Raw genomic sequence first — 24,195 nt, 5'->3', positions numbered from 1 at the left:
TCTTCATTTACTGGCATGATGAGATCTGTTCCATATAAAACAGATCTGTTCCATATTGATCCCAACACATGCATGGCAGATTCCACAATTTTGGGACTGGGAAGGGGCTGCAAGGGAAGAAGTTGATGGTGCAGAAGACCAGAGTGCCACTGGCCCCCTTACATTTATTTCCCCTACTGTAGCAGTGGGAAGAGGACAAATTCAAGGTAACTCCCCCACCTAATTAGATTCTACACATGGGAAATTATAACAAATGTATGTATTTTCCATATATAGAATCTAACTATTGGAACTCATCTTATATTCAGGGTTGTCTTATATGTGAGTAAATATGATAGTTACACCTGGGCACAAGAGACTCCTGGGGAACAGAGGTGGTTCTGTTAGTGGTTATACACAGGTGAGATCCCTTCATAACTCAAGGCAGCCTCCATACAGAACAAACATCAAGGCATGGCAGGTAAGATAGAAAGGGGCGGTATACATAGGACCTAGAGTGCAGGCAAGATTACTGGGGCCCGTAGGGGGCTCCATGGCTGCCCTCAAGGCCTGTCCTATCATATGCCTGGACATACAGCCAGATTATTATACAAAACACAATTAACAGATTCATAGTAACAGATTCATAGTTTCTAAGTACAACGTTTGCCAGGGGCCTAAGTTTGAATAAGGTTTGCCCCCTAACTTTCACACCTATGCAGTCTGATAAATTCTCTCCAGTTCACTTTCATCACCCATGCAGTTCTAGAGCTCTAGTTTTTTGGAGCAGAAATCAGAGAAATGGCAAAACTATGAGCTCAGTTTTTAAATTGGGAAACAATATTAATAAGATGATCTTATGCTTAGATTAACAACTGTATACTAAATGTTGAATTATAAGGTTTATTTTAGAGGTAACAGAAAAACAGTAAAAGCATCAGCAAGAATTCTTTTAGCATCATACATGCATCTGTTAAATGGTCAGATGTACAGCTAAGTTTGGGCACCAACACACGAGCAGCAAAGCTGTTCTGATGTGCTGTACAGCACGTAAGAGCAGACTTGATTAATTGAGTCTGCTGGAGCATGGTAATTACCGTGCTCCAGCAGACTCCAGCGTCTCATGTATCAGCATCTCCATGCTTATAAATGGTGGGAGGAGGGGGGGTGCTTTAACTAAAGCTCATTCAATGAGCTTAACCCTCGCCACCATTTTTAAGTGTGGGGCTACTGATACATGAAATGCTCCAGGCGCTGTAGTTAGACCAGCTTTCAGAGCCACTCTAATTAAAGCTCCCTCCTCCCCCCACCCAACTCCCACAGCACTTGTGTAAATACCCATTATTTCTACAGTAAGTTATAGAGATACAAAGTTTAAATATTTTTTTAAATCAACTTAAAATGACTTTTTATTAAAATTCCTTTAATTAAGAAGTTGCTATAATTGATATTACAAGACAATAATCTGTTTTTTTGGATAATTCTGAAAACAGTAAACATAGTTGAATCAAACAACAGATTATTATTTTCTGTAAAGAATACCTCAAATCAATAGAGAAAAATACTTTATAACTACTTGCTTTGAGGGATTTTTAATTTTAATTTTTCATCAAGCAATTCTGATGCTTTATCTAGGAATCTGACAGGATAACAGGAATTTCTTTTGGTGTCATATTAAAACTGAAACCAATATCTTTTCTTTAAAGATTTAATCCATCATTATTTATATTTCACCAGAACTGAAAAGCATGAAGATAAACTAATATTTTTTAAATCAACTTAAAATGACTTATTAAAATTCCTTTAATTAAGAAGTTGCTATAATTGATATTACAAGACAATAATCCATTTCTTTAGATAATTCTGAAAAGAGTAAACATAGTTGAATCAAACAACATTACAAGAAAACTACTTGAAATTTTTATTGCTTTTTTCCCTTTCTTATGTTACAAAGTACCACAGAATTCTGCTGGCCTCACCCCCCTGCTCTGTCCCCACTGTCACAGCAGTGCCCCGCCACCTCCATGGAGCAGGGCTGGCGGGGGAGAGGGCGGGGGAGCGAGGCCAGCAGCGCTGGAGGCAGTGGTGGCACAGGGTGCTGGTGGAGGGGGTTGGCGGTGGCAGCGGCATGGTGTGAAATTTTTCTTCCCGCTATCTCATAAAAAGGCTGGTATATTGAGTAGCCATCTTTGTGCCCATAGCTGTTTGGAGAAAGTGACAATTGTTGAAAGTAAAACTGTTGTGGTGAGGATGAAGTGGATGATCTATATAACATCCTGGAAATCTGACTGTAGCCTATATTCTTGTAGGCATTTCTGGCAAAACCAGTCAACACATCTCCACTGCCACAACAATCAACATCCCCCAAAACAAGAATATCCAAAGTAAAGTGTTCTCAGTGCCACACCTTAACAAGGAGATGGTAAAGCTTGAGAGAGTGGAGAGAAAAGCTATCCATATAATCAGAGACTTGCATGGCAAGCCATACAAGGAAAGGCTGAGGGACTTGGGACTCTTCAGCCTGAAAAAGAAAAGGCTGAGAGGGGACTTGGTAGCAGCTTACTGCTACATCAGGAAAATACATCAAGGACTCGATGAACAACTGCTCACCAGGGCACCCATACGGAAAACTAGGAGCAATGGCCACAAACTCCTAGAAGACTGTTTCAGGCTCAATATTAGGAAAAACTTCTTCCCAGTTAGAGTGCCCAGACTGTGGAATAAGCTCCCTCCAGAGGTGATGCAATCACCTACCCTGGAAATATTCCAGAGGAGACTGGAGTGCTAGGGGCTGGACCCGATGATCTTCTGAGGTGCCTTCCAGCCTTACAATTTATGAGTCTATTAAAGGAAATATTTGAAAACCAGATATCAAAAACAAAACAACTAAAAGGCTCGGCTTTGCACAAGTTATCAACTATTCAGTTTTCAAGACAATAGGACACATTAGTAGAAAGGCAACGTATACATTCTTAGTCCTTTAAAATAGATATTTAACACTCCCTAGTACTGGATTTTATAAAACACCAAGAGACTTGACTAATATCCTATTTGTCAGTATCTTCTCAAAGCCTACACATCTATAAAATATGTATAGCTGCCTAAGGATATCCTTTTCTTCAACAACAATAGCCTAACAACGATCTTTAATGTCATAATGCCGTATGATTAATAGCAACGAGTCTCTATCATTCCAGTTCCCATGGAAGCCATTATGAAACAGACATTTATCATCTGTACAGTATAAATACCACACTGCAATATGCAAACTAAATCCAAGAACTGATGCAGTAAAGTTGGCACCACAGTATTTGCTTACTTGCAACCACACTAGACAAAAGCTAATTGATATTTTGCCCTAAATGAGATATAAACAAATTATTTAAAGTTTATGTAACAATAATAATTTGCCTAGCCACCAGTCAATGAGGTCAACTAATTTTAAAGTGCATAATAAGCCACCATTAAAGATAAAACATGCAAAATACAACATAAACAAGAGGAATAAAAACAGAGGCAAGAGGAAAGAAATCTAACATTTTATTTCTGCAGTGTAAAAAATATAGCCAAATGCTGCTTCATATGGGGGAAAAAAACCCTTCTATTCTAGTAATGGGGTAAGGACCCCATTACAGTACTAAAGGGGAGAGGCAGCGCAGAGGTAATTGGCCTTCCCAGTCCCTGGGAGAGGCTAAGGCAGGCAAGGAGCCCTGGAATAAAATGGCTGCCCGTCCCAGGTGCAAGCAGTGACTGACTGATAAACTTGGGGGCAGAAGTCGAGAGTCAGGTGACCCAGAAAGAGACTTATAAGCAGGGATCCTGGTTTTCTCTGATAAAAATCACAAATTCACTGATTAAACCCCACAAAATCTGTGTTTTTCCACAATTAAAATGAAACACCTGTATTATATATATTAGTATCAGTTGAACACAATGTTCTATTGATAGATTTACAGTTTTAAAGCAATTTGGAAGCCCACCAGGTTCCTTAAACATTATTATAATAAAATACATTCTAAATTCTTATATATTTTGACATTTGATATTGGTTTTTGTCTTAGAAAATTAGAGCTTCCCCTGCCCACTTTGCTCAATAGGATATGGGTCCAGCTGCGGCTGTCCCCTCACCCCCGCTTTGTGGCACTGAGCAGCTCTGATATGCCAGTACTCTGCCCCTGTCTATGCTGTTGCCCCCTACCCAACCTATACCCCCCAAGCCCTGCTGGTGTCCCTCACTCCCAATCCATAGCCCCCTGGCCCTACCAGTGCCCATCACTCCTGACCTACAGCCCCACTGGTGCCCCTCACTCCCAACCTACAGCCTTCACCCCCCAGATGCCCCTCACTCTCAACCCACAGCCCCCTGCCCCTGTCAGTGCCCCTTACTCCCCAACCCACAGCCCCCTGCCCTTGCTGGTGTCCCTCACTTGTGACTCAGAGCCCCCCCACTCCTCCCAGCCTGATGAAGGGGACCCCCAGCTCTACTGGGCAAACTGAGTTATGCTAAGGCTCAGCCAGAATCTAGACCTTCCCGGAACTAAGCAATAAAATTGGACAAAGTGCTTTATAAGGCAGTGGAAAAAGTGAGCACTGTGATAGGTATGCAAGGCAAATCAGGTACAACAGTTTCCTCATAAGGAAAAGAAACCAAAAACCGAGTAGGAGTGGAGTACCTTATCTAAAAAGATACAGTATGGAATCCAAGGACTAGACAATTTGGGATGAGAAAGTTACAAAAATAATGAACAAACAAAGAAAAAGGATGTGTTTGTGCTGCAACTCTGGGGAGACAGGGACAGCTATGGATTTTCTGCTCAAGTAGCAGGAAAGCCAGAAACAAACATCCCTCATACCCAGCAGGGGACCCAAGGCTCAGTACCCCCAAAAATCACCACTGTAACATATAAAGGAGCCACTGGCCAGGCTGTATTATGGGGAAGAAACCTGTAACAGTGTGTAGGGATTACTACTGAAGTTTTCTTTGTACCAAGTGGGAATAAGTGGTCGTGTGGGGCAGAAGGGGAGTAGAAAAAGGTTTTCTGGACCTAGATGTGAATGGGGGTTGGGAAGACTGGGAAGCATAGTTGGGACGGGATGAAGGGTTTGCTCTCCTAGCTCTTAGGCAAGTGTGGCAGGACGGGGGTTGAGCAGCACTTTAGCACTTCCTTGTGACCACCTGACTCCTGCCTCCTCCAGTCTCTTCCCTCTCACTCACCCCCATGCCTTTGACGTAGTTTGAAAGGAAAGGTTTGGAGGCTGCCCAAGGCCCAGAGAAAATCAAGTCCACTGTCAAGTCTCTCTGTTGTGGGTCCAAGGGCATGTGGCTATATGGAGCCATAACAGGCAGCACAGAGCCAAAATTGGCAGCATGGAGCCAGAGGCATATGTTAGTGAGAAGCTAGAGCCATATAGCAGTGCAGAGCTCTGGCCAGTCAGTGGCATGGAGCTGGGGACGTGCAGCTACATAAAGCCACATTCAGGCAGGAGAACAGAGCTGGAGCCTAGAGTATACAGTGGCATGGACAATGGAAATGATTTTGAGTGGCAGCCCTGGCTGCACACCACTGCCTAAACATGGCTTCATACCACTGCCCAGCCACAGCTTTGCACTACCGCATGACCCCGGCTCTTTGCATGCCCAAGGGGCTCCATGCTGCCACGCGTCCCCAGCTCTGTGCAGCTGCTTCATGGTGAAGAACTCTAGTCAGTCAGCAATAACAGGAGTGTGCAACAGTGCATAAATAAGCGTACACTGTTCTGGTAGCTCATAAGTGGGCCGGATGCAACAGTTCCACGGGCTGTACATTTGACTCCCGTGGTTCGTGGAACAGGCCGTTTTTGCTTCTTTCCCAGACCTAAAGGAACTTTGTGCTCAAAAACTCACCTAAAATATCTCCCAACTATATGGTTGGCCCAATAAAAGGTATTACCAAACAAACTTTGCTTCTTTCATTCTGAAATCATACCACACTTTTTGGTATAATTACAGGCTCCATGATAATATATTTCTTCAGTGAGCATAATCATACGCAGAAGATCTCACAGTAAAGCAGCATCACAAATTCATTTTCCTGCAGAAAACTTAACTTTGAATATTCTTAATTGACATGATTTAATTATGCACTTTAATGTTCGGTTAGCATAGGATTTTAGATTTTTTTTCATAATTTTTGCTTTTCTTAGTGTTCTATTTTCCATATTAAGAACTGTTTTTTAGAGGTGAATTGATACATTAGTCCCTTATTGTATCAGCACTGATATAAGGAAAATTGGCATAAGAGGCAATCAACTTTTTTTGGCTGACACAGCCAATAACTTCTCCAATAAATGCTCTGTGCATGCACACAGCTGCAGCACGCAGGTGGCTAGGAGTGCATCCCAGCAGCTTAGAGAGCAGCGTCTGGCTGGTAAATCTGTTGTGGGGGAAGGGGCAGAGGGAGGGAAGGGGCATCGGGAGGGCAGATCAAGGTCCCCATGATGAGGGAGGGAGTGGGGCTGGAGCATGCGCTGCACAGCTGAGGCAGGGCAGGGTATGGGACAAAGCTGCAAGCAGCTTGCCTGGAGGGCATGGGGGGGAGGCAGGGATGGTTCCTGACACTACGTGCACCCCAAGAGGGCATATGTTCCTAGATCTATGTACAGGGCAAGGGTAGGCTGCTGCTCCAAGGTAGGGCTGGGGCTGTGCTGAGCTCTTCCTGGCGGGGGTGGGGGGGATGGGGGTGTTGAGGCAGGACTACCCTTAGGGCAGGTGGTGGCAACACTGAAAAGGGGGGGGGATCCAGGGATGGGGGGGAGCTGTGGCCACCCCATAATTTGCCATAGCCCCCACTCCCAGTGCAGCCACTGTTGCCTGCCCCGAGTGCAGCTTGGTCCAGCCCCTCCACCAGGAACAGCCCGGCACCAGCCCTACCACAGCCTACATCAGCAGCCCACCCTCGCCCCACACACAGATCTGGAAGCACACGGCCACCTATACCCTCCCAGAGTGTACGTAGCAGTGGATGCCCTGGCTGAGCAGCACCTGCCCCTCCCCAACACCCCATCCCACCCCAGCTGGGCAGTGCCTGCTCCTGCCCCAGCATCAGCCCCACTCCTTCCCTCACTGTGGGGGCCTCAATCTTCCCCCCACACACCCCTTCTCTCCCCCCACAGTAGACTTACCAGCCAGATGTTGGTCTCTAAACTGCCAGGCCGCACATTGGTAATCAAATCAGTATTGGCCAATATGGCTCATTAAAAATCAGCCATCAGTATCAGCCCAAAAAATCTCTATCCCTGCTGTTTTAGTCCTCTTGTCTTCTATATAGTACTTTTTTCTAAATTTAATTATTCACTCTCTCATATTAAAAGAAGAAAAATCAGTGTTATAATGTTCTATAATGATGTTTTGAATCTAGAAGACCATGTAGGATCAATATCTTTCAATTAAACAAATTCAGTACACAGTTGTCAGTAAGAACAACAAGACTGAAGCTTAATACAACAAAACGTTGAAGGTACTTTTTTTTCTTTAAATCAAATATGTAGGTAATAAGTATTCACATGAGGAGGAGTCAACATTTACTTACCACTGGATCTGTTTTTGCGGTTTGATTTCCCGCCTGTAAGAAGCATCTTGAGACTGTTTCGGAACATGGCTGTCCTGTTCTTCTCTGTGCACCCCAGAAACTAGAGAACAAAACAATGGGTGTTGTTTAGCACATGAATACAATCTATAATGTAGCTCTTCTTACTGTTTTGACCAAAGAACAAAGTTATTTCACTGGCATTATAAAACAAAAGACTTTTCATAAACCCTAAAACTATGAATCACTGGTCATAAAAAATAGTATCATATGTTCTACTATACAACATGTCCCAAAGTAAGGCGTACACTTTGTTTTTAGAAAAACAGAATGTAGAAAAAAAGATTTTTTCAGAGTCATGGCCGACTGAGTGCCAGAATAAGCACTCCTAAAAACAGAGTGCCTGGGAAGTGTGGTACTTCTTAGGAACTTCCTAGTGTGGCAGGACATTCCTGCTGCTTGCTGCCTCCCCTAGACTGTCTCCCTGGGATGCCATGATTACCCAACACTCTGTGTTTCCAAGAGGGCTTATTCGATGTCACACAAACTTAGGTCCCAGGTCCGTGCAAGAGCAGGAGCAAGACTTAGTTCTTTACAGTAAGTAGTTCTTTATAGAAGTTCCTGAAAACAAACTGTTTTTTCTATATCACAAGCCCAGCAGCTCATTTACCGCTTCAGGCATAAGCTAGGATGCTCAGCCACTAACTACAGCCATGAGAGGATTAACACAGAACTCCACCCTTTCAGTTTGCTGAGCCACACAAGTGGCAGCCATTTTGAAAGCTGCATGGCACATGCAGTGTCTCCAGATATACACGGCTTTAGCTCAATACATGCACCCCAGTTTGAAGGAGACTAATTTTTCATGAAAAGATGCAGATCATTGGTGACTGGTGCCTCCTTAGTCAGGAGGGTCATGTGCCCCCCCTCCCCCAATGACTAGGGGGGGTTCCCCTGCAACCAATCTCACTGCATTTGTTATGATGAGGCTATACATCATTTCAAATAATTCCCAGTATAACAGGATTTTTTCAACAGCCACTCCTTTTTTTTTTTGTCCAACAATTTAGTTAAATTATTATCTAGTTATGTTTCTATAAGTTGGAAAGACCGTAACTCTCAGCCAAATTCATCTCCATTTTATATTACTACTGAGGCCAAACTTGATAGGGACTGTCATCCCTATGGCACTGCTCAGAAAATACATCAGCCTTGTTGCCAATGACCCACAGGCTACTTCTGTCTCTCACTTCTGAGTCAGTTAACTAACACATTTCTATAGGCTGACAGAGTTGCCACTGCAAAAGGAAAAGGGGGGGAACCCCCCCACACACAAAAAAAACCCAAACAGAAATGGTAAGATGCCTAAGGTCAACAATCAAAGGGACGTGTTTTCCATATATTTTCCTCTACACCTCTTCCAATGCATTACTGACTTCAGAAATATAATGGTCTACAGTGTTGCATTAGAACATCCTTTTATCAAAAGAGACAATTCCATTTTTAAAAAATATATTAAAAGAACACTAAACAGTCAAAGATCAGGAAATACCCAAGTTAAGGATGCATTTGCAAGCATAACTCAGATTCCTTCTGTGAGCAGACATTATTATGAAGTCCTTAATTATATGATCCCAGTAACACAACTTCAAACAACTTTTTTCTACAATCTTTTAAGATGTTTCTACTAGGGTGAATGAAACAAGGTTGCATGTAAGAGACTTAAATGAACTTTTTTCAAGCCCACACAAAGCAGTACTCAGTATTCAAAACACTGAAGATGTACCTCTAAAGTTATTGAAAGACACTGTAGTAAGCTATATTCAATTACTGAGAAACATTATCATGTCATTAAAACCAGCAGCATAAGGCATATACACAATGGCAAAGCGACCCTAATTTAGCATTTCCTAACTTTTCAGCACTTTCCATATAACCTTAAGTTCCTCTGAACCGATTTTGGTCCTTTTAAACAAAGAAATTTGCTGCATTTTTCAGAGTTATTTAAACTTCACAGTGCATTCTCTCTGAGGCCCTGTATAACACCATTAAAACTGAAAGAACTAGCATTTAGGCTTTTTTATCTTTTGTTCTAAATAAATAATATTCCATTTCATAGTAAACTTCAGTAAACAATAACTCATTCTTCAGAGCATCCTATTTGGCAAACAAGTAGAAAAATTTTAACTCACCAGCCTAGCAACGAATCCAGTACTCTTAAATCTGAGTTCCATATAGCTAGTTTCCATAAATGGTTTCCATGTCCTAATTTACTCTACAATAAACAATGTCCTGTATCAGCCCAATATTCCTCTGATTTCGATACTACATCAATATGACTGTTTATTTTTATAAATAGTACTTTAAAAGATACACACAACAGTCTATGAAACATGACATCGGGTAAAAAGGAATTTACAAACCAAAATCATAAAGAAAAGTCAATAAAAATCAAAGTGATATTACTTTATGGGAATAATACTGCAAACAAATTCATTTAAATGAAAGGAAGTGTTAGTCCAAGATTTTGGTTTATAAACAATATAAAGTAGAGGTGCACCAATCTATCAGTCCATATTGTATCGACACCAATAAAAGGGGAATTGACATTATTGGCAATTAGCCTTTTTTGGCTGATGTGGCCGATAATGTTGCTGATAAATGCCACATGCATGTGCACAGCCATAGTACGCACATGGCCAGGAATACAGCCCAGCAGCTTGGAGAGCAGTGCCTGGCCAGTAAGTCTGTTGAGGGGAAAGGGCATGGGGGGGGGGGCAGATAGAGGCCCCCTGGTAAGGGAGGGAGTGGGGATGGGACAGGGGCAAACACTGCTTGACTGAGGTGTGGAGGGTAGGAGCAGCTTTGGCCGCTGCGTGCACCCCCGGGGAGGTATGGGGGCATATATGCCCTGGATTTGGGTGCGAGACAAGGGCAGGCTGCCTGCTGTGGGCTGGGGCTGAGGGATGTGCCAGCCTCTTCCTGTCAGGGGGGCCTGGGCCAGGGCTGCACTCAGGGCAAGCAGGGTCAGGCAGCAGGAGCAGGAAAGGGAGTCTATGGGTGATGTTCCAACAAATTTTGGGATGGCTATAGCTGGCGCCATAGCCCCCACTCCCAGCGCCACCGCCGCCCACCCCACCCAAGCTCAGCCCCCACCCAGCCCCCTGGCCGGGAAGAAGCTGGCACAGCCGCCAACTTCAAAGCTCACCATTGCCCCACACAAAAAACCAGGGGGCACATGCCCCCATACCTGTCCTAGGGTGTGCGCAGTGGCAGGAGCTGCCCCCACTCTCCTGCATGAGCTGCCTGTAGCTCTGTCCCACACCCTACCCCACTCCGCCCCACCCCAGATATGCAGCGCCTGCCCCTGCCCCAATTCCTGCCTCAGCCTCTTCCGTCCCTCGTCAAGGGGGCCTTGATCTACCGCCCCACACACCCCTTCCCTTCCCCATGCCCCTTATGCCCAACAGACTTACCAGCCGGACACTGCTCTCCAAACTACCAGGCTACATATCAGAGATTGGATTGATATCAGACAATATAGCTGGTTAACTGGCCATCAGTATCAGCCCAGAAAAATCTTTATCGGTGCACACCTAATATAAAGCTTTATCATTATGCATACAGTTAACATCGAGGTCACTAACAGTAACATTTCCTGGCCCATTAATCCAAATCTGAGTTTTCTGCCAGCAAACCAAAGGTGTACATTTTCTGAAACCACTGACTGCACATTTGCACTATGAGCAAAGGGTATGTTGCATCTCAAATTAGTATTGTTCTTCAACTCCATTTAGCTAAAGCTATTGTGCTATACCCATCTGCTCTGCTAAAGAGAGATATGGAAAAAAAAAAGATGGGAAACAGGAAACATTAGCATTCTACTATCAAGACCAGCAGCACCAGATTTTCCTGCAACAGGATTATTTATCAATCTTGACAAATACTGTTTCTCCTTAATCTTTATTAATACCAAAAGAACATTAATTATTTTCTTTTAATTCCTTTCATTTATGAAAGAATTTGCTTGAATACCTGAATTACTCAAATTATTTTATGGCTCTAAAAATACATAATTTCTTTAGTGTGCAGAAGGCTCACTTGGTATACTGCTATTAGTGAGAGTCACGTAGTCAGCCTACTCTACTGGCACCTTTCTGGAACACCGATACAGACCTGGACTGAAATTTTATTACCGTTTCTGAGCCCAACTAACAGTTTTCCACCTGCATAGTTGGGGGTTTTACAAACTTTACACACCATTTGTAATTCTATAACTATGCTGTATGAATGCGTAAACTTATGCATATATACTTAGAATGTTCAGTAGTCTACATGCAGGCCAGACAGTTACACGACTACATACACATGCCCAATACCTGCATAAGTGCCACAAAATTAACTAACAGGAGCTCAACTCCTGAAAAAGATAACTCTTACATGCTTTAGCCCCAGGTGCTGAGCAGTTAAGGCACTCAAATTAAGGCACCTATACAAATGATGGAGCTCTGCTCCTCTATGCGCTAATTAGCACATGTTGGAGCAGAGTCAATTAATCAAGTCTGCTGGAGCATGCTAATTATCTCACTCCAGCAGCCTCTGCATTGCATGTATTCAGCGCTCCCATGTTTCAAAATGGCAGCAGGGGCGCTTTAACTAAAGCTCATCAAATGAGCTTTAGTTAAAGCGCCTCACCACTATTTCAAAGTGTGGGATGCAGAATACAAATGACGCTGCAGGTACTTTAATTATGGCAGCTCTCAGAGCTGCTGTAATTAAAACAACACCCCCCCTTCACCCCCACCCTGGAGGACATGTATACATGCCCTAAGAAACCGGAGTTCTAGGCCCAACCCTGCCCAGATAAGGTCTGATCATGGATCTCTCTGACTTCTCATAGCATCGCTCTGCTACTACCACAGGTCAGGCACTAAGCAGGCCTGTATCCAACACTCCTTTTGAAACTGGCTCCCTAGGCAACCAAGAGAAGGAAGTATATGGGCCCAGCTCGGCCCAATGATGCATGGATTGGGAGTTGCATGCCATTAGGCCAGGCAGGAAGCCTGGCATGGAGACGTGAAGTTGAGCACTATCAGGCCAGGCAGGGTCCTGGTGGCCTTCACATGCAGCTTCCTGCTGGAGTCCCATGTGCAAGTACGGAGCCTGCATAGCCTGAAGGCGTGCAGCTCCCATCCCATATGCCAGCAGGCTACGCAAGCCTGTTCCGTGTCTCCACATGGGGCTTTCAGCACTCCAGTGGAGAGCTGCACATGGAGGCATGGAGCCCACCAGGCCTGATGGTGCACTGCTCCTGCCTGCAGTGCCATGAGCCCCACATGCTGACAGAGCCAGCCCAGTCTGGTCCAAAGACATGTGCCAGCGGGCTGGGCTGACTCCATGCTAGCATATGCAGACCCTGGGACTCAGCCAAAGGCATGTGCCACTGGGAGCTCTACTTGCTGTGGCCATGAGCGCCCTGAGGGCCCGCTCTCACTGAGCTGCTGGCAGCAGGGACTGTGCACCATGGGGGAGAGGGAGAAAATGTGTGGTGGGAGGGGCCATACCCACCCACAACCCCCCCACACACCTTCACAGCACAAACGCCACAGTTCCATACCCACATCCCCCAACATCCATCCACAAACCCCAAACGCACATCCATACCCCCTACAGTTTCATAAATCCCCAGCATGCACAAACCCCACACACCCACCCCCAATAATATGAAGTACCTGCATATATTTCTAAAGAAGGTTCAAAGAGTGTTATACTTAGTTTAGGGCTGTCAATTAAATCATGGTTACTGCATTAATTTGTTATTGCATTAATTTTTTTTTAACATGTTAATTGCTGCTGGTGATGGGGGAAAAAGCAGCCCCTCTCCCCTTGCTGCTGCGTGCTTGCTTGTGTGCTGGGAGAAAAGCAGTCCCTCCTCCCCCCTCACTACTACTCAGCTACTGCCAGCCAGCCAGCCAGGATCCGGGGTGCAGACCCAGCAGCTGGATGCAGGTATGGGGGGGGGAAACAGGATTTAGATGGACAGATCTTGCGTACATGTGTGTACATCCAAAATATTTATACTTAAAATCAGGATTCTATTATTGCTTTACTGTGTAATTAAAATTGTGACTAAATAACAACTACTTTTTTAATCTCATGATAAATTATGATTAATTTTTTTAATCGTTTGACAGCCCTAATTTAGTTTGTTTTTTTTTAAATGAAAGTAATGACTTTGGAATAATTTTGAATTTGTCTTCGAATAATTTTGAATTTTTCTGCACATAATTCCCTGGGGTGTACTGTACTGTTCTTCATCCAGTGACTTGTAAATGCAGTGACTCAGCTTCAAAAGGAGAACAGGAGAAGGCACTGGAAAATGCCCAACCTGTACAAGGAAGTGATAAAAATGCAGATTCCACCCTGTTTTTAAGTGAGGGGGCCTGAAATTCAGGTCTTTTGCTTCCCAGGAAAGTGCCCTAAATATTCAGCTATTGGGAAGACCATGCCCACCCTTTTCCTCCCCCTGTTTTTCTCCCCCAGAGCTTATACCCACGTTCATATGTACTTAGCTATGAAGCTTCTCAGCCACTGTATAGCCCACTATGCATGCACAGTATACACGTGCATGCTTGCATATCTATACTGCAGGGGTAATATAACTGCAAACTATGCATTTACAAAGCTGAATAAGTGCCATCAAGGTGCACAAAGAGTAACATTCTATTATTTCCTGACTAAGTGGCCTTTTTGGGTCATCTACAGGACATTTCTGGCAGTTAGGTACTATCAGGAAGCCTCTTGGGCATGTAGATAGCTATGCAGTCATACAGATTAAGCATGCATATTGCAGCTATAGCCAGTACATACACCCCTTGTGGAGATGTAGCAGCTCTAGGAACCTGAAAATGGAGTTGATCAAAACCTGTGGCTACTGGACTCAGATATGAAAAAGGGATGTGTGCATACTGCTTCCCTATATTTGTCCCCAAAGCTCAGGGGTTATGGCATTTGCCTGGAAATCTACAGAGCCTAGGATCTAGGCCCCATTCATCTAGAGGGGGTTTGAATTTGCATCTCTTTCATGTTCCAGCACAGCACTTAAACCACAGGTCAACCATCAGTCATTCTACTCGAGAGCACTCCCTTTGAAGCTGGAGAGCTTCTGCCCCAATGGGAACAAGGGCCCTGGCTAGAACCCAAAGCAAGCAGCCACCCTACAAAGCCATACATACTATGGCTTTCTCCTTTCTCCATGGCCCTACACATCTCCTACAGACCTTCTTCTCATGGCTTCTCAGGGAGATAGCTGAAGAGCACTGGAGAACAGCCTGCATAATGCCTGACTGTGGCAGGGTTGTTAGAGAGTTCAGTACTGGAAATGAGAGAGATCCAAGGTCCACCTCCCTCTGGATGAAGCGGGCTTTAGAACCCAAGTCCTCTGGCTTCCCAGTTGAGTGGCCTAGCCACTCAGCTATTTTGGAAGAAAAGATGGGAGTACTCTGTCTCATTTTGTTATCCTTTCTGGGAAGAAACCTTTTTGTTCATACATGCAGGCCTCTGCATTTAGAAACTAACTGTCCCTGTTCCTCTCCCCCTCTCTACTTGAGAGCAAGCCATTCACAGCAAGACTGCCCTACCTCTTGAGGAGGAGGCATGGGTGATCAATGTTCCAATTAAAACATTGGGAATTAAATAAAAAGGTTGAATTAGGAGTATCCTAACTGATACTGTGATGCACAAGTGTATGGGTATGGAACAATACAACTATTGCTCCACAAAATGTATGTGGACCTTATCTAAACGATACAGTAACTAAACAAGAAGGAAGACAGACAGACCCAATTAGGTGTGCAGCTCCTGGATATAGAAGTAGGCCAGTAAAGTCCCACAGTAACAATTGTGGTTTGACTAGGAATATGTTTCGGAAATAGCCTATGATTTGCAAGCAATGGGAAGCAGAAGGGAAACATGCAGTTTGCATCTAGCTACACTGTGACAGAGTAATAGAGGAAGGCTGAGTTCAGACCCCAAATTATGAATATGATCTATAAATCGGTTTCTATAAATAATACCCAGCTGTGGCCAAAGGTGAAGAGTATCTACTATACATACTACCCCAAGGAACAGAGGGCTCTGGTAGGGTTAGTAATGGTCAGCAGCTCAAACTCAGACTAAGTTGGTACTGGCCAGACTATTTTCTTAGTTTTGCCAAAGAAAATTATGTTAATAAATATATTTTGACAGATAATGAACACTAGAAGCCTTGTGATCAAGATGAAGCTTGGGTTCTTCTGAGATTACAAGTGGAAGAGGTAAAGGTTCAGAAAGCAAATATTGCATCCCTTAGGTGCAAATCTGTAAGTCAAGGTGTGGCTAAGAGGCCAAGAGAGACCTCAAAAGCTAAAGCATGTTTGTAAAGATTAAAAAAAAACAGTACCACAGCAGAGGTGGCAGTAGAAAGAAGATCCAAATGTGAATAAATAAAAATAGCAGAGATATTTCAGCACTGTTATATGGAAAATCACTACTTTCTATACCTAGGATTTTTAACATCTGTAATATATTTCATTCTACAGAAACAATCACCATGGCAAGCTCAGTGAGTTGAAATGAAATGTATCTGACATTTCCTTGGTAGGATACCTTTGAATACCCCAAAACACTAGTTTCTAAGTTCAAATCGAGCATAATATCATTCAAAACCAAAAGAAAAGAAACATATCAGAGTACACCTATCCAACAGAAATACTTATATGTACAATTTATTTACTGAGAAATGTTCAAATACAGCATCCTTAACCTCAGTGAATTGTATTTCTAGCTTACTTCCAGGTTGATTTCAAACAAGACAGAATAAGGTCAAGTGAGATGGGCTAGGTCAGAGTAGATAAATAGCTAAATTATATTAAAAACCTAATATAAGACCTTCAAGGCTACCAATCTTTTAAGTACGTAACCACAAAGCTTGGCCACCAATTACTAACTTACATAGAAAAGCTCAAAAAATAAAACGCATCCATTAGAGAAACTTTAGTGAATTTCACATTTTGTCACCTGATAATAACTGAGTGTTTGCCAATCTTAGCAGAAAAGAAAGAATAACAGTGTAATGGAATTAGGTGTAAGAGACCTTTTCAATAATCTTAAACACATAAAACCAAACCAAACCAAAAGTCCTACACTTCAAAATAAAACTATTCCTGGGTCTGCCAGGAAAGCATTTTGTGCTTTCTATCCAATTAGAAGGTTAGGTCTTAGGGAATTCCATGTGTTCCTTTACATTTTGTACAGTGGTAAGCAAGCTGTTGGTACCTGTTAAAAATAGTAAATTCATTTTTATCAGTTCAGTTGAAGAATGAACTTCAAATCAAAGTGGTCTTTTTTCAAATCCCACAATCAGGTAACAATCTTCCCTCCCCACTCCCTTCCTCTCCATACACAGCAGCATTACATTTATAAATCACCACTCCACTGTCATTCTAGAAAATTTTCCCATCTATCCTTTTTTCTTCAGGCTGAAAGCACTTTGGAGTAAGGATTCTCACTTATTCTGTATTTGTACAGTACTCAGCACACTGGGACATAATCCTTAGTTGGCCTAAAGATACCACTGTAATAACAAATAAGTAAAAACAATTTGTTAGGGGTGTACCAATAGAAATGTTTTGGGCCGATACTGATGGCCAATTTTTAACAAGCCATACCAACCAATAGTGATCCAACTGCCATTATGCAGCAGGGCAGCTTAGGGAGCAGCATCCAGCTAGTACGTCTGTTGTAGGGGAAGGGGTGAGGGAAGGGCAATGGGGGGGGCAGATCGAGGCCCTCGCAGTGAGAGAGAGAGGGAGGGAGGAAGGGAGGGAGTGGGGCAGGGGCTGCACAGCTGGGACAGAGTGGGATGGAGCTGTGAGCAGCTCATCCAGGGGCAGCTCCCACCACTATGCGCACCCTAGAAGGGCATGGGGGGCATGTGCCCCTGGATTTGCACGTGGGGTGAGGGCAGGCTGCCGCAATGGGCTGGGACTGGTGCCAGTGCCGAGCTCTTCCTGGCAGGAGGCTGGGTCAGGCTGCGCTCAGTGTGGGAGGTGGCAGTGCTGGGAGGGAGGCTATGGCAAACTTTGGAGTGGCTAAAACACCCCCCTCATAGCCCTCCACCCAGTGCTGCCACCACCTGTCCTGAGTGCAGCCTGGCTCAGCCCTCTGACAGGAAGACCTCGGCACCAGTCCCAGCCTATAGCAGCAGCCTGCCCTCACCCCGCAAGCAGATCCAGGGGACACATGCCCCCCATACCCTCCTGGGATGCGCATAGTGGTGGGAGCTGCCCGCCTGGATGAGCCGCAGCTCCGTCCCGTGCCCTGTGCTGGATGCACAGTGCCAGCGCCTGGCCCTGCCCCAGCCCCACTCCCTCCCTCACCACTAAGGCCTTGATCTGCCCCACACCATGTCTCTTCCCTCACAACAGACTTACCAACCAGATGGTGCTCCCTACGCTGCCAGGCTGTACTCCTGGCCACCTGTATGCTGCGTTGTGGCTGCATGCATGCATGGGATATTTATCAGGGACATTATTGGCCACATCAGCCAAAAAAGCTGACTGCTGATACTGTCAATTTTCCTTCTACCCATACTGATCCAATATGGTACCAATGTATCAGTGCACCTCTACAATATGTGTTTCAGAGAAGTACTCTTAGAGATCTACCTTTAAAAGTTGGCAATGCTTTGAGTACAAAGGCATTGCATAAAAAGCATCAATTATTTTTAAATATACTCTTAAATCTATATTACTAATCTAACACTGGAAACAAGATTAAACAAGGAATTATGGCTGTCACCTTCAGTTAACATCAGTCACAGGTTGGAAGTTTCCATTTCTCTAAGATACATGTTTTTGCAGGTGAAATACAGATTAAATAACTGAAGGGATGTCTATAAAAGAAACAAGATGCTCAACTGAGATAAGAGGATCTGACACTGATAAAAATAAATGCCAAAGCTATATATTTCAAAGCTATCAGCAGTATTATATTTTAAAGTAATGAAATATATTACTGATTATACCAAAAACATGCTAACAATAAGGAAAATGGAATCATTGCTAATTGTGAAGAGTTTTCAGCATTTTGCAACTTTATCTTCATATTGCAACATCAAGGAAGAAAAACAATTTGCATGTGTATTTATTGGATGTTTAACAGTTGTTTGACTAAATGGAAAAATTAAAATGGCATGAGGTTGTGCAGTCTCACCACTACAGGCTAAATTGATTTCTCAAATTTGACTACAAAATGAAAATGAAAAATGTAAGATGACAAGCATTTTGACGTACAATTCATTTGGACACAAACTAACATCTGGGTTTGATGTCACATGGCATAACATTCTGGTCAGATTTTACAAGATTCTGTCCATGGCAAACAAAAGGAGACAGACGGAGATGGACAGAAACAGAGAGAAACCCCTTTTAGATTTAGCTAGACTCTGTGAGAGAGGAAAAAAAAAAAATCACTGAGATGGAATCCCACTGCTGCATCTCCTTTGCTAATAATAAACCTGTATTAAATCATTTATAATGTAAATGCAGAAGCACTCAGATTCTGAAAGTTAAATTTTACAGTCTATTGGAGGGAAGGGGCTTCTCACCAATACAAATATTTTATCAAAAACAGCAATAACAAAAACTTTCCATACTTCCATGAACATTTGTTTTGAGCAACAAGGTCCACAATTTGATCATAATGTTCCTCAAACCTGTGTGCTGCTAGGGGGCCAGAGTCAGGCCTGCAAACCTTTAACAAAAGGGAAGTACCCCAATCACCATAATCCCTTCTAGTTGAAACCACTTCCACAATAAGGACAATTTCATCCTGCTTCCCTAAGTTGCAGTTTATGTTAACTGTATTTCCATGAAGCGGGACACAATTTTTATTACTACAGAATACTGAGATAAGGCTATCTAATGAAACAAACCCAAATCAACTCCCATCTCTGTTTTGGATGATCTTTTATCTCTGGGATAGGTCAGATATGTGAGCCTTCTCGCTTGAAGAGAAAGTCTTAGGAAAGCATTCCTAATCATTGTGATGAGATTCTTAAATTTGTTACAAAGGGATTTTCACATTACTGCTCCTCCAGCAAAAAAAGAATATTTATTTTTAATTGTAGGCATTTATCTTACCAAAATTAGATAAATGGTATATCTTCTATCTTCCTTTGGAGATTACAGTATGTAAAAAACACTCCGCTGAGAAACTGCATTGATTAATTATTGTATGATCTATATGAAGAATCTGGATAAACAGAAATAGTATAGAATCAGAGAACAGAACCTACTCCCACATAAGTGCCCTAACTTTTAAACATCCAATATAAGCTGCCCCATGCTTGTTCTCCCTTTGTCCCATTATTATATTCTTGACTACACAGCAGCTCAGCTTCAGCAGAACGGATGGAGGGGTTTGTACCCAGCCTATTTTTATATCATGGTGATTAGGTCTTTCCTTAAAGGCAAAATGTGCATTTGAGTCCCACTGAGGCTAAAAAGGGTCTAAAACCTGGGCCACCCATTTTGGATGAGTGCTATAACTTCTACACTAATAACAAGGTAGGCAACCCCAACACAACTGCCACCTCCTCCCATATTTTGAGTGAAAGTATTTACGGACATTATTTCACAATAAAGTTAATGTGTTAGCGTGTGTTAAATATACTCAGAGCATTCCTAATATAGCAGTCCCTTAGATGTTAGACAGAGTGCTGCCCATAAACAGAAACCTAAATTTATGGGCTAAGAAAACACTGCAATCCAAAATGTAGGTATCGAAGAATGCAGAAATTTAATTTATTTGACCACATATTGCGTGTCACTTTTTGCATATCAGGGACCTAAATTTCATCTTAATCCTAATTTAGGTGACTAATTTACCAATCTGGACCTGATCCTAAATCTTTATGTACCGGTTACTTTTAAACAGCCTACTATTAAGGCCTTTCCTATTAGGGAGAGAACTACCAATTTAGCTTTTAGAGGACCAATAACATGAATACCAATCCAGTCACATGGAATGTCTACATATCTTTCTAATTATTTATACCATTCAGAACACTGGAGTGTTTGAGTAGCCAATACAAGAGCCAGGTATTTATATAGCCCTCATCACCATAAAGTTTGAGAACCCCAAAACTACAAGTGGTTTTTATTCTCACAACACTGCCTGAAGTAAGGAAGTCAAAAAGGACAAAGGTTTGCCAGAGCCTACTAAGTCACTGAAAGAAAGGCATGTCTGTTTCTGTAGCCAGCAGTATGCAAGTGATGTAGCTGGCATCACACCTGCCCATCTTTGATTCCCCAGCCTGAATGACAGGGTAGGCAATGATTGCTGAGTTGGCTGGTGCTGCTCCAATGGTGAGAGGTCGTCTTCAAGGTTCTACCACCATATGCAGAAAGGCAGGGAGGGCACAATGGGTAGGCTGCAAGTTCCCCCCACGAAACCTGAATCTACCCCATGCCCCCGCGCCAAGATGCATCAAATGAGCCATTCCAGACTGACGCAGGCAGTGGTGGCTCAGCTCTGGCTTCAGCCCCAAGCTCAGCACCAATGCCAGAGCTGAGCTGCTGCCTACCTGCCCCAGGTCAGTACTCAAAATCCAAGACAAGGGTTGGTTTGGTTTTTTTTAAACCCATGCTGATTGAGGGAAATACCTTGTCTTGGATTCAAGTAAATATGGTATTATCATAATCTATTCTGACCTCCTACATAACACAAACCACAGAAGAATTCCTGCAGCGGCCCATAACTTCTGGTTGAACTAAAGCATAGAAATCATAGAAATCACAGAAATGAAGGGACTTCGAAAAATCATCTAGTCCAACCCCCCGTGCTCTGGGCAGGAATACTGCTGAGATCAAATGATTCCAGCAGGGTGTCTGTCCAGTCTCCTCTTGAAGACGTCCAAGGCTGGGGACTACCCTACCTCCCTGGGAAGTCTACTCCAGATTCTGGCCACCCTTACCATAAAAAAGTTCTTCCTTACACCCAACCTGAAACCATCCTCTAACAGTTTATAGCCATTGCTCCTTGTCCTCCCTTGGGGCGCCCTAGTGAACAGTTTTTCCTCCCAGCTCCAACATACTCATGGACTTACAGACAGCCACCAAGTGTGTGTGTGTGTTGCCTCCCCTCCTTCCCCCAGTTCTCTCTTCCCCAGGTTGAACAGTCCCAGATCCCTTTGTCTTTCTTCATAAGGTTTGTCCTCCAGGCCCTTAATCATTCCTGTGGCCCTTCCCTGGATCCTTTCAACGTTCTCCACACCTTTTTTGAAGTACAGCACCCAGAACTGGACACAGTACTCCAGCTGGGGTCTCATCAATGCACAAATGGGCACAAATGACATGTCCAGGAACAACCCTGGGTGGGTCATGAGTGACTACCAGGTTCTGGGGACTGGTTTCCTTTTCAGTCCTCCCGGTCAGGGCCCCTGAAGGGACAGCTGTATTGACGAGGTCAACTGGAGGCTCAGGAGATGGTGCCACAGTGAAGGCTTCAGATTTTATGTCCCGGGATAGAGGCTTGTTGGGAAGACATGGTGTTCACTTCACACCAAACGAGAAAGAAACTATTCTCTTCCAGGATGGCTGACTTGCTGGAGAGGGCTTTTAAATTAGGTGCATCAGGGGATGAGAGTACAGATGAGAATGCAAGCCAGGGGACAGCCAAGCAGGAAGGACATAGAGAGGACAGTCAGGGAAGTGTTGAAACAATACTGGGGCTGTGGGGAACTGGGGATTACCAATGGGGGGACTTAAGTGTCTATACACAAACAGTAGGAGTATGGGGAATAAGCAGGAGGAACTGTCACTCCTGCTAGCAAATAGGGAATATGTCAGAATAATGGAGACCTGGTAGGACACCATGCATGACTGGGCTGTATGCACAGACAGCTACAGGCTGCACAGAAGGGACTGGGTAGGGAAGAAGGGAGGAGGAGTAGCTCTCTATGTAAAGGAGCAGTATACCTCTCAAATTGGTTTGAGAGAAAGATGACTTGAAACCCTGCGAGTCAAGATACAGGGGGGATGAGGAGAAGGGGACTTGATTGTAGGCATCTACTACAGACCATGACACCAGGAGGAGGAGGTGGAGCTGGAATTTTCCAGAGAACTGATGGAAGCTACACTTTCAAGGACATGGTTTTTATGGGTGACCTCAATACCCTGACAACTACTGGGAGGAGCACTCAGCCAGATCTGACTGGTTACATAGGTTTTGACTTAAATAGAACTTTATTTAGTACAGGAGGTGAATGGGCTGACCCGGGGAAAGGCTTTGTTGGATTTCATTCTAGCCAAAAGGGATGACCCTAGGTGGGAGAGCTGAGAATTAAGGGTAATCCAGGAGATCACGATCGTTAAATAATAGAATTCATTATACATCGTAGGCCAGAGAAGTCAGCCAGTAGGGCAGGGGTGCTTGACTTCAGGAAGGCTGACTTCAATGAGCTTAGAAAACAGTGGGAGAGACCCTGTGGGAAGAGGGACTGGAGGGGAAGTGAGTTCAGGAAGAGTGGTCATTCCTCAAAGGAACGATCCTCAGAGCACGGAAAAGTTCCATTCCTGTATGCAGGGAAGGTGGTAAAGAGGCCAGGAAGCTCTCTTGGCTTACCAGGAGTTGAAGAGTGCTTAAAAAATAGAAAGCAGGCTAATGGACACTGGAAACAAGGGGTAGTCACCAAGGAGGAATACACAAGTATAGCCAGTATTTGTAGGGAGAGGATTAGGAAGGCAAGGGCAGAGACCAAAGTCAGGTTGGCGACCGAAATCAAGAATAACAAGAAGTCCATCTTCAGGTATATAGAGAGCAGGAGAAAGACCAAGAGTAATGTGGGGCCCTTGCAAAATGAGATGGTACAGCTGATAGCAGACAGTCAGGAGAAAGCTGAACTCTTTAAGGAATACTTCCTGCATACAAATGGTGGTTGCCTGCCTGGTCGGATACTGGAGAGATAGCAGGGAGTGGCAATTGCTCACCAACGGTCCATGTCATACTGGTAAGGGAGCATTTAAAGCGGCTGAATGCCTTCAAGTCAGCAGGACTGGATGGACTACACCGAGTGCTGAGGGAATTGACTCGAGTCATTGCAGGATCCTTGGCGAAGGTATTTAAAGACTCCTAGTGCTTAGGAGAGGTCCCAGAAGACTGGCCTATGCGGTGGCAATCTTTAAGAAGGGGAGGAGGGAGGATCTGGGAAACTATAAACTGATCAGTTTGACCTCAATACTGGGTAAAATTTTCAAAAAAAGCTATCAAGGTGTCCATTTGTGAGAGACTGGCGGAAGGCATGATGCTGAAGGATAACCAACATGGTTTCATTGTGGGCAGGTTCTCTCTGACCAACTTCATCTGCTTATGATCAAGTAATGAACTGCTTAGATGAGGAAGATGTGGTTGATGTCATATACTTGAATTTTAAGTATATATTTTAGAAAGAAATTTAGTCTTTAAATAAAAATTAAGCAACAGAGAATTTATCACATCACTTAAATTATTCGGGTGGCTAATGAACTCCTTTGTTAAAAGCATGTGCCTTATTTATTTCTCATCTTTAGTTCATCTAGTTTCAGCTTCCAGCAAATCAGATCTTATTACA

The 24,195-nt window shown here is 43.6% G+C and overlaps 1 protein-coding gene across 8 annotated transcripts in view; it reads right to left on the bottom strand.

Moving 5' to 3' along the window:
* TANC2 (tetratricopeptide repeat, ankyrin repeat and coiled-coil containing 2) overlaps window positions 1-24,195 on the bottom strand; it is a 780,830-nt gene that overhangs the window by 589,890 nt on the left and 166,745 nt on the right. For all 8 annotated transcript variants that reach the window (XM_090044146.1, XM_090044147.1, XM_090044150.1 and 5 more), the window contains one exon: window positions 7,548-7,647. In XM_090044146.1, coding sequence (XP_089900272.1) covers window positions 7,548-7,647 — 100 coding nt within the window. The remainder of the gene's footprint in view (window positions 1-7,547; window positions 7,648-24,195) is intronic.

This window comes from Crocodylus siamensis, chromosome 4 (assembly GCF_052110815.1).
Source record: "Crocodylus siamensis isolate JL-2025a chromosome 4, ASM5211081v1, whole genome shotgun sequence".
Lineage (NCBI taxonomy): Eukaryota > Metazoa > Chordata > Crocodylia > Crocodylidae > Crocodylus > Crocodylus siamensis.
Note: the sequence above shows the minus strand (reverse complement) of the source record. Positions and strands in the feature narration are given on the sequence as shown.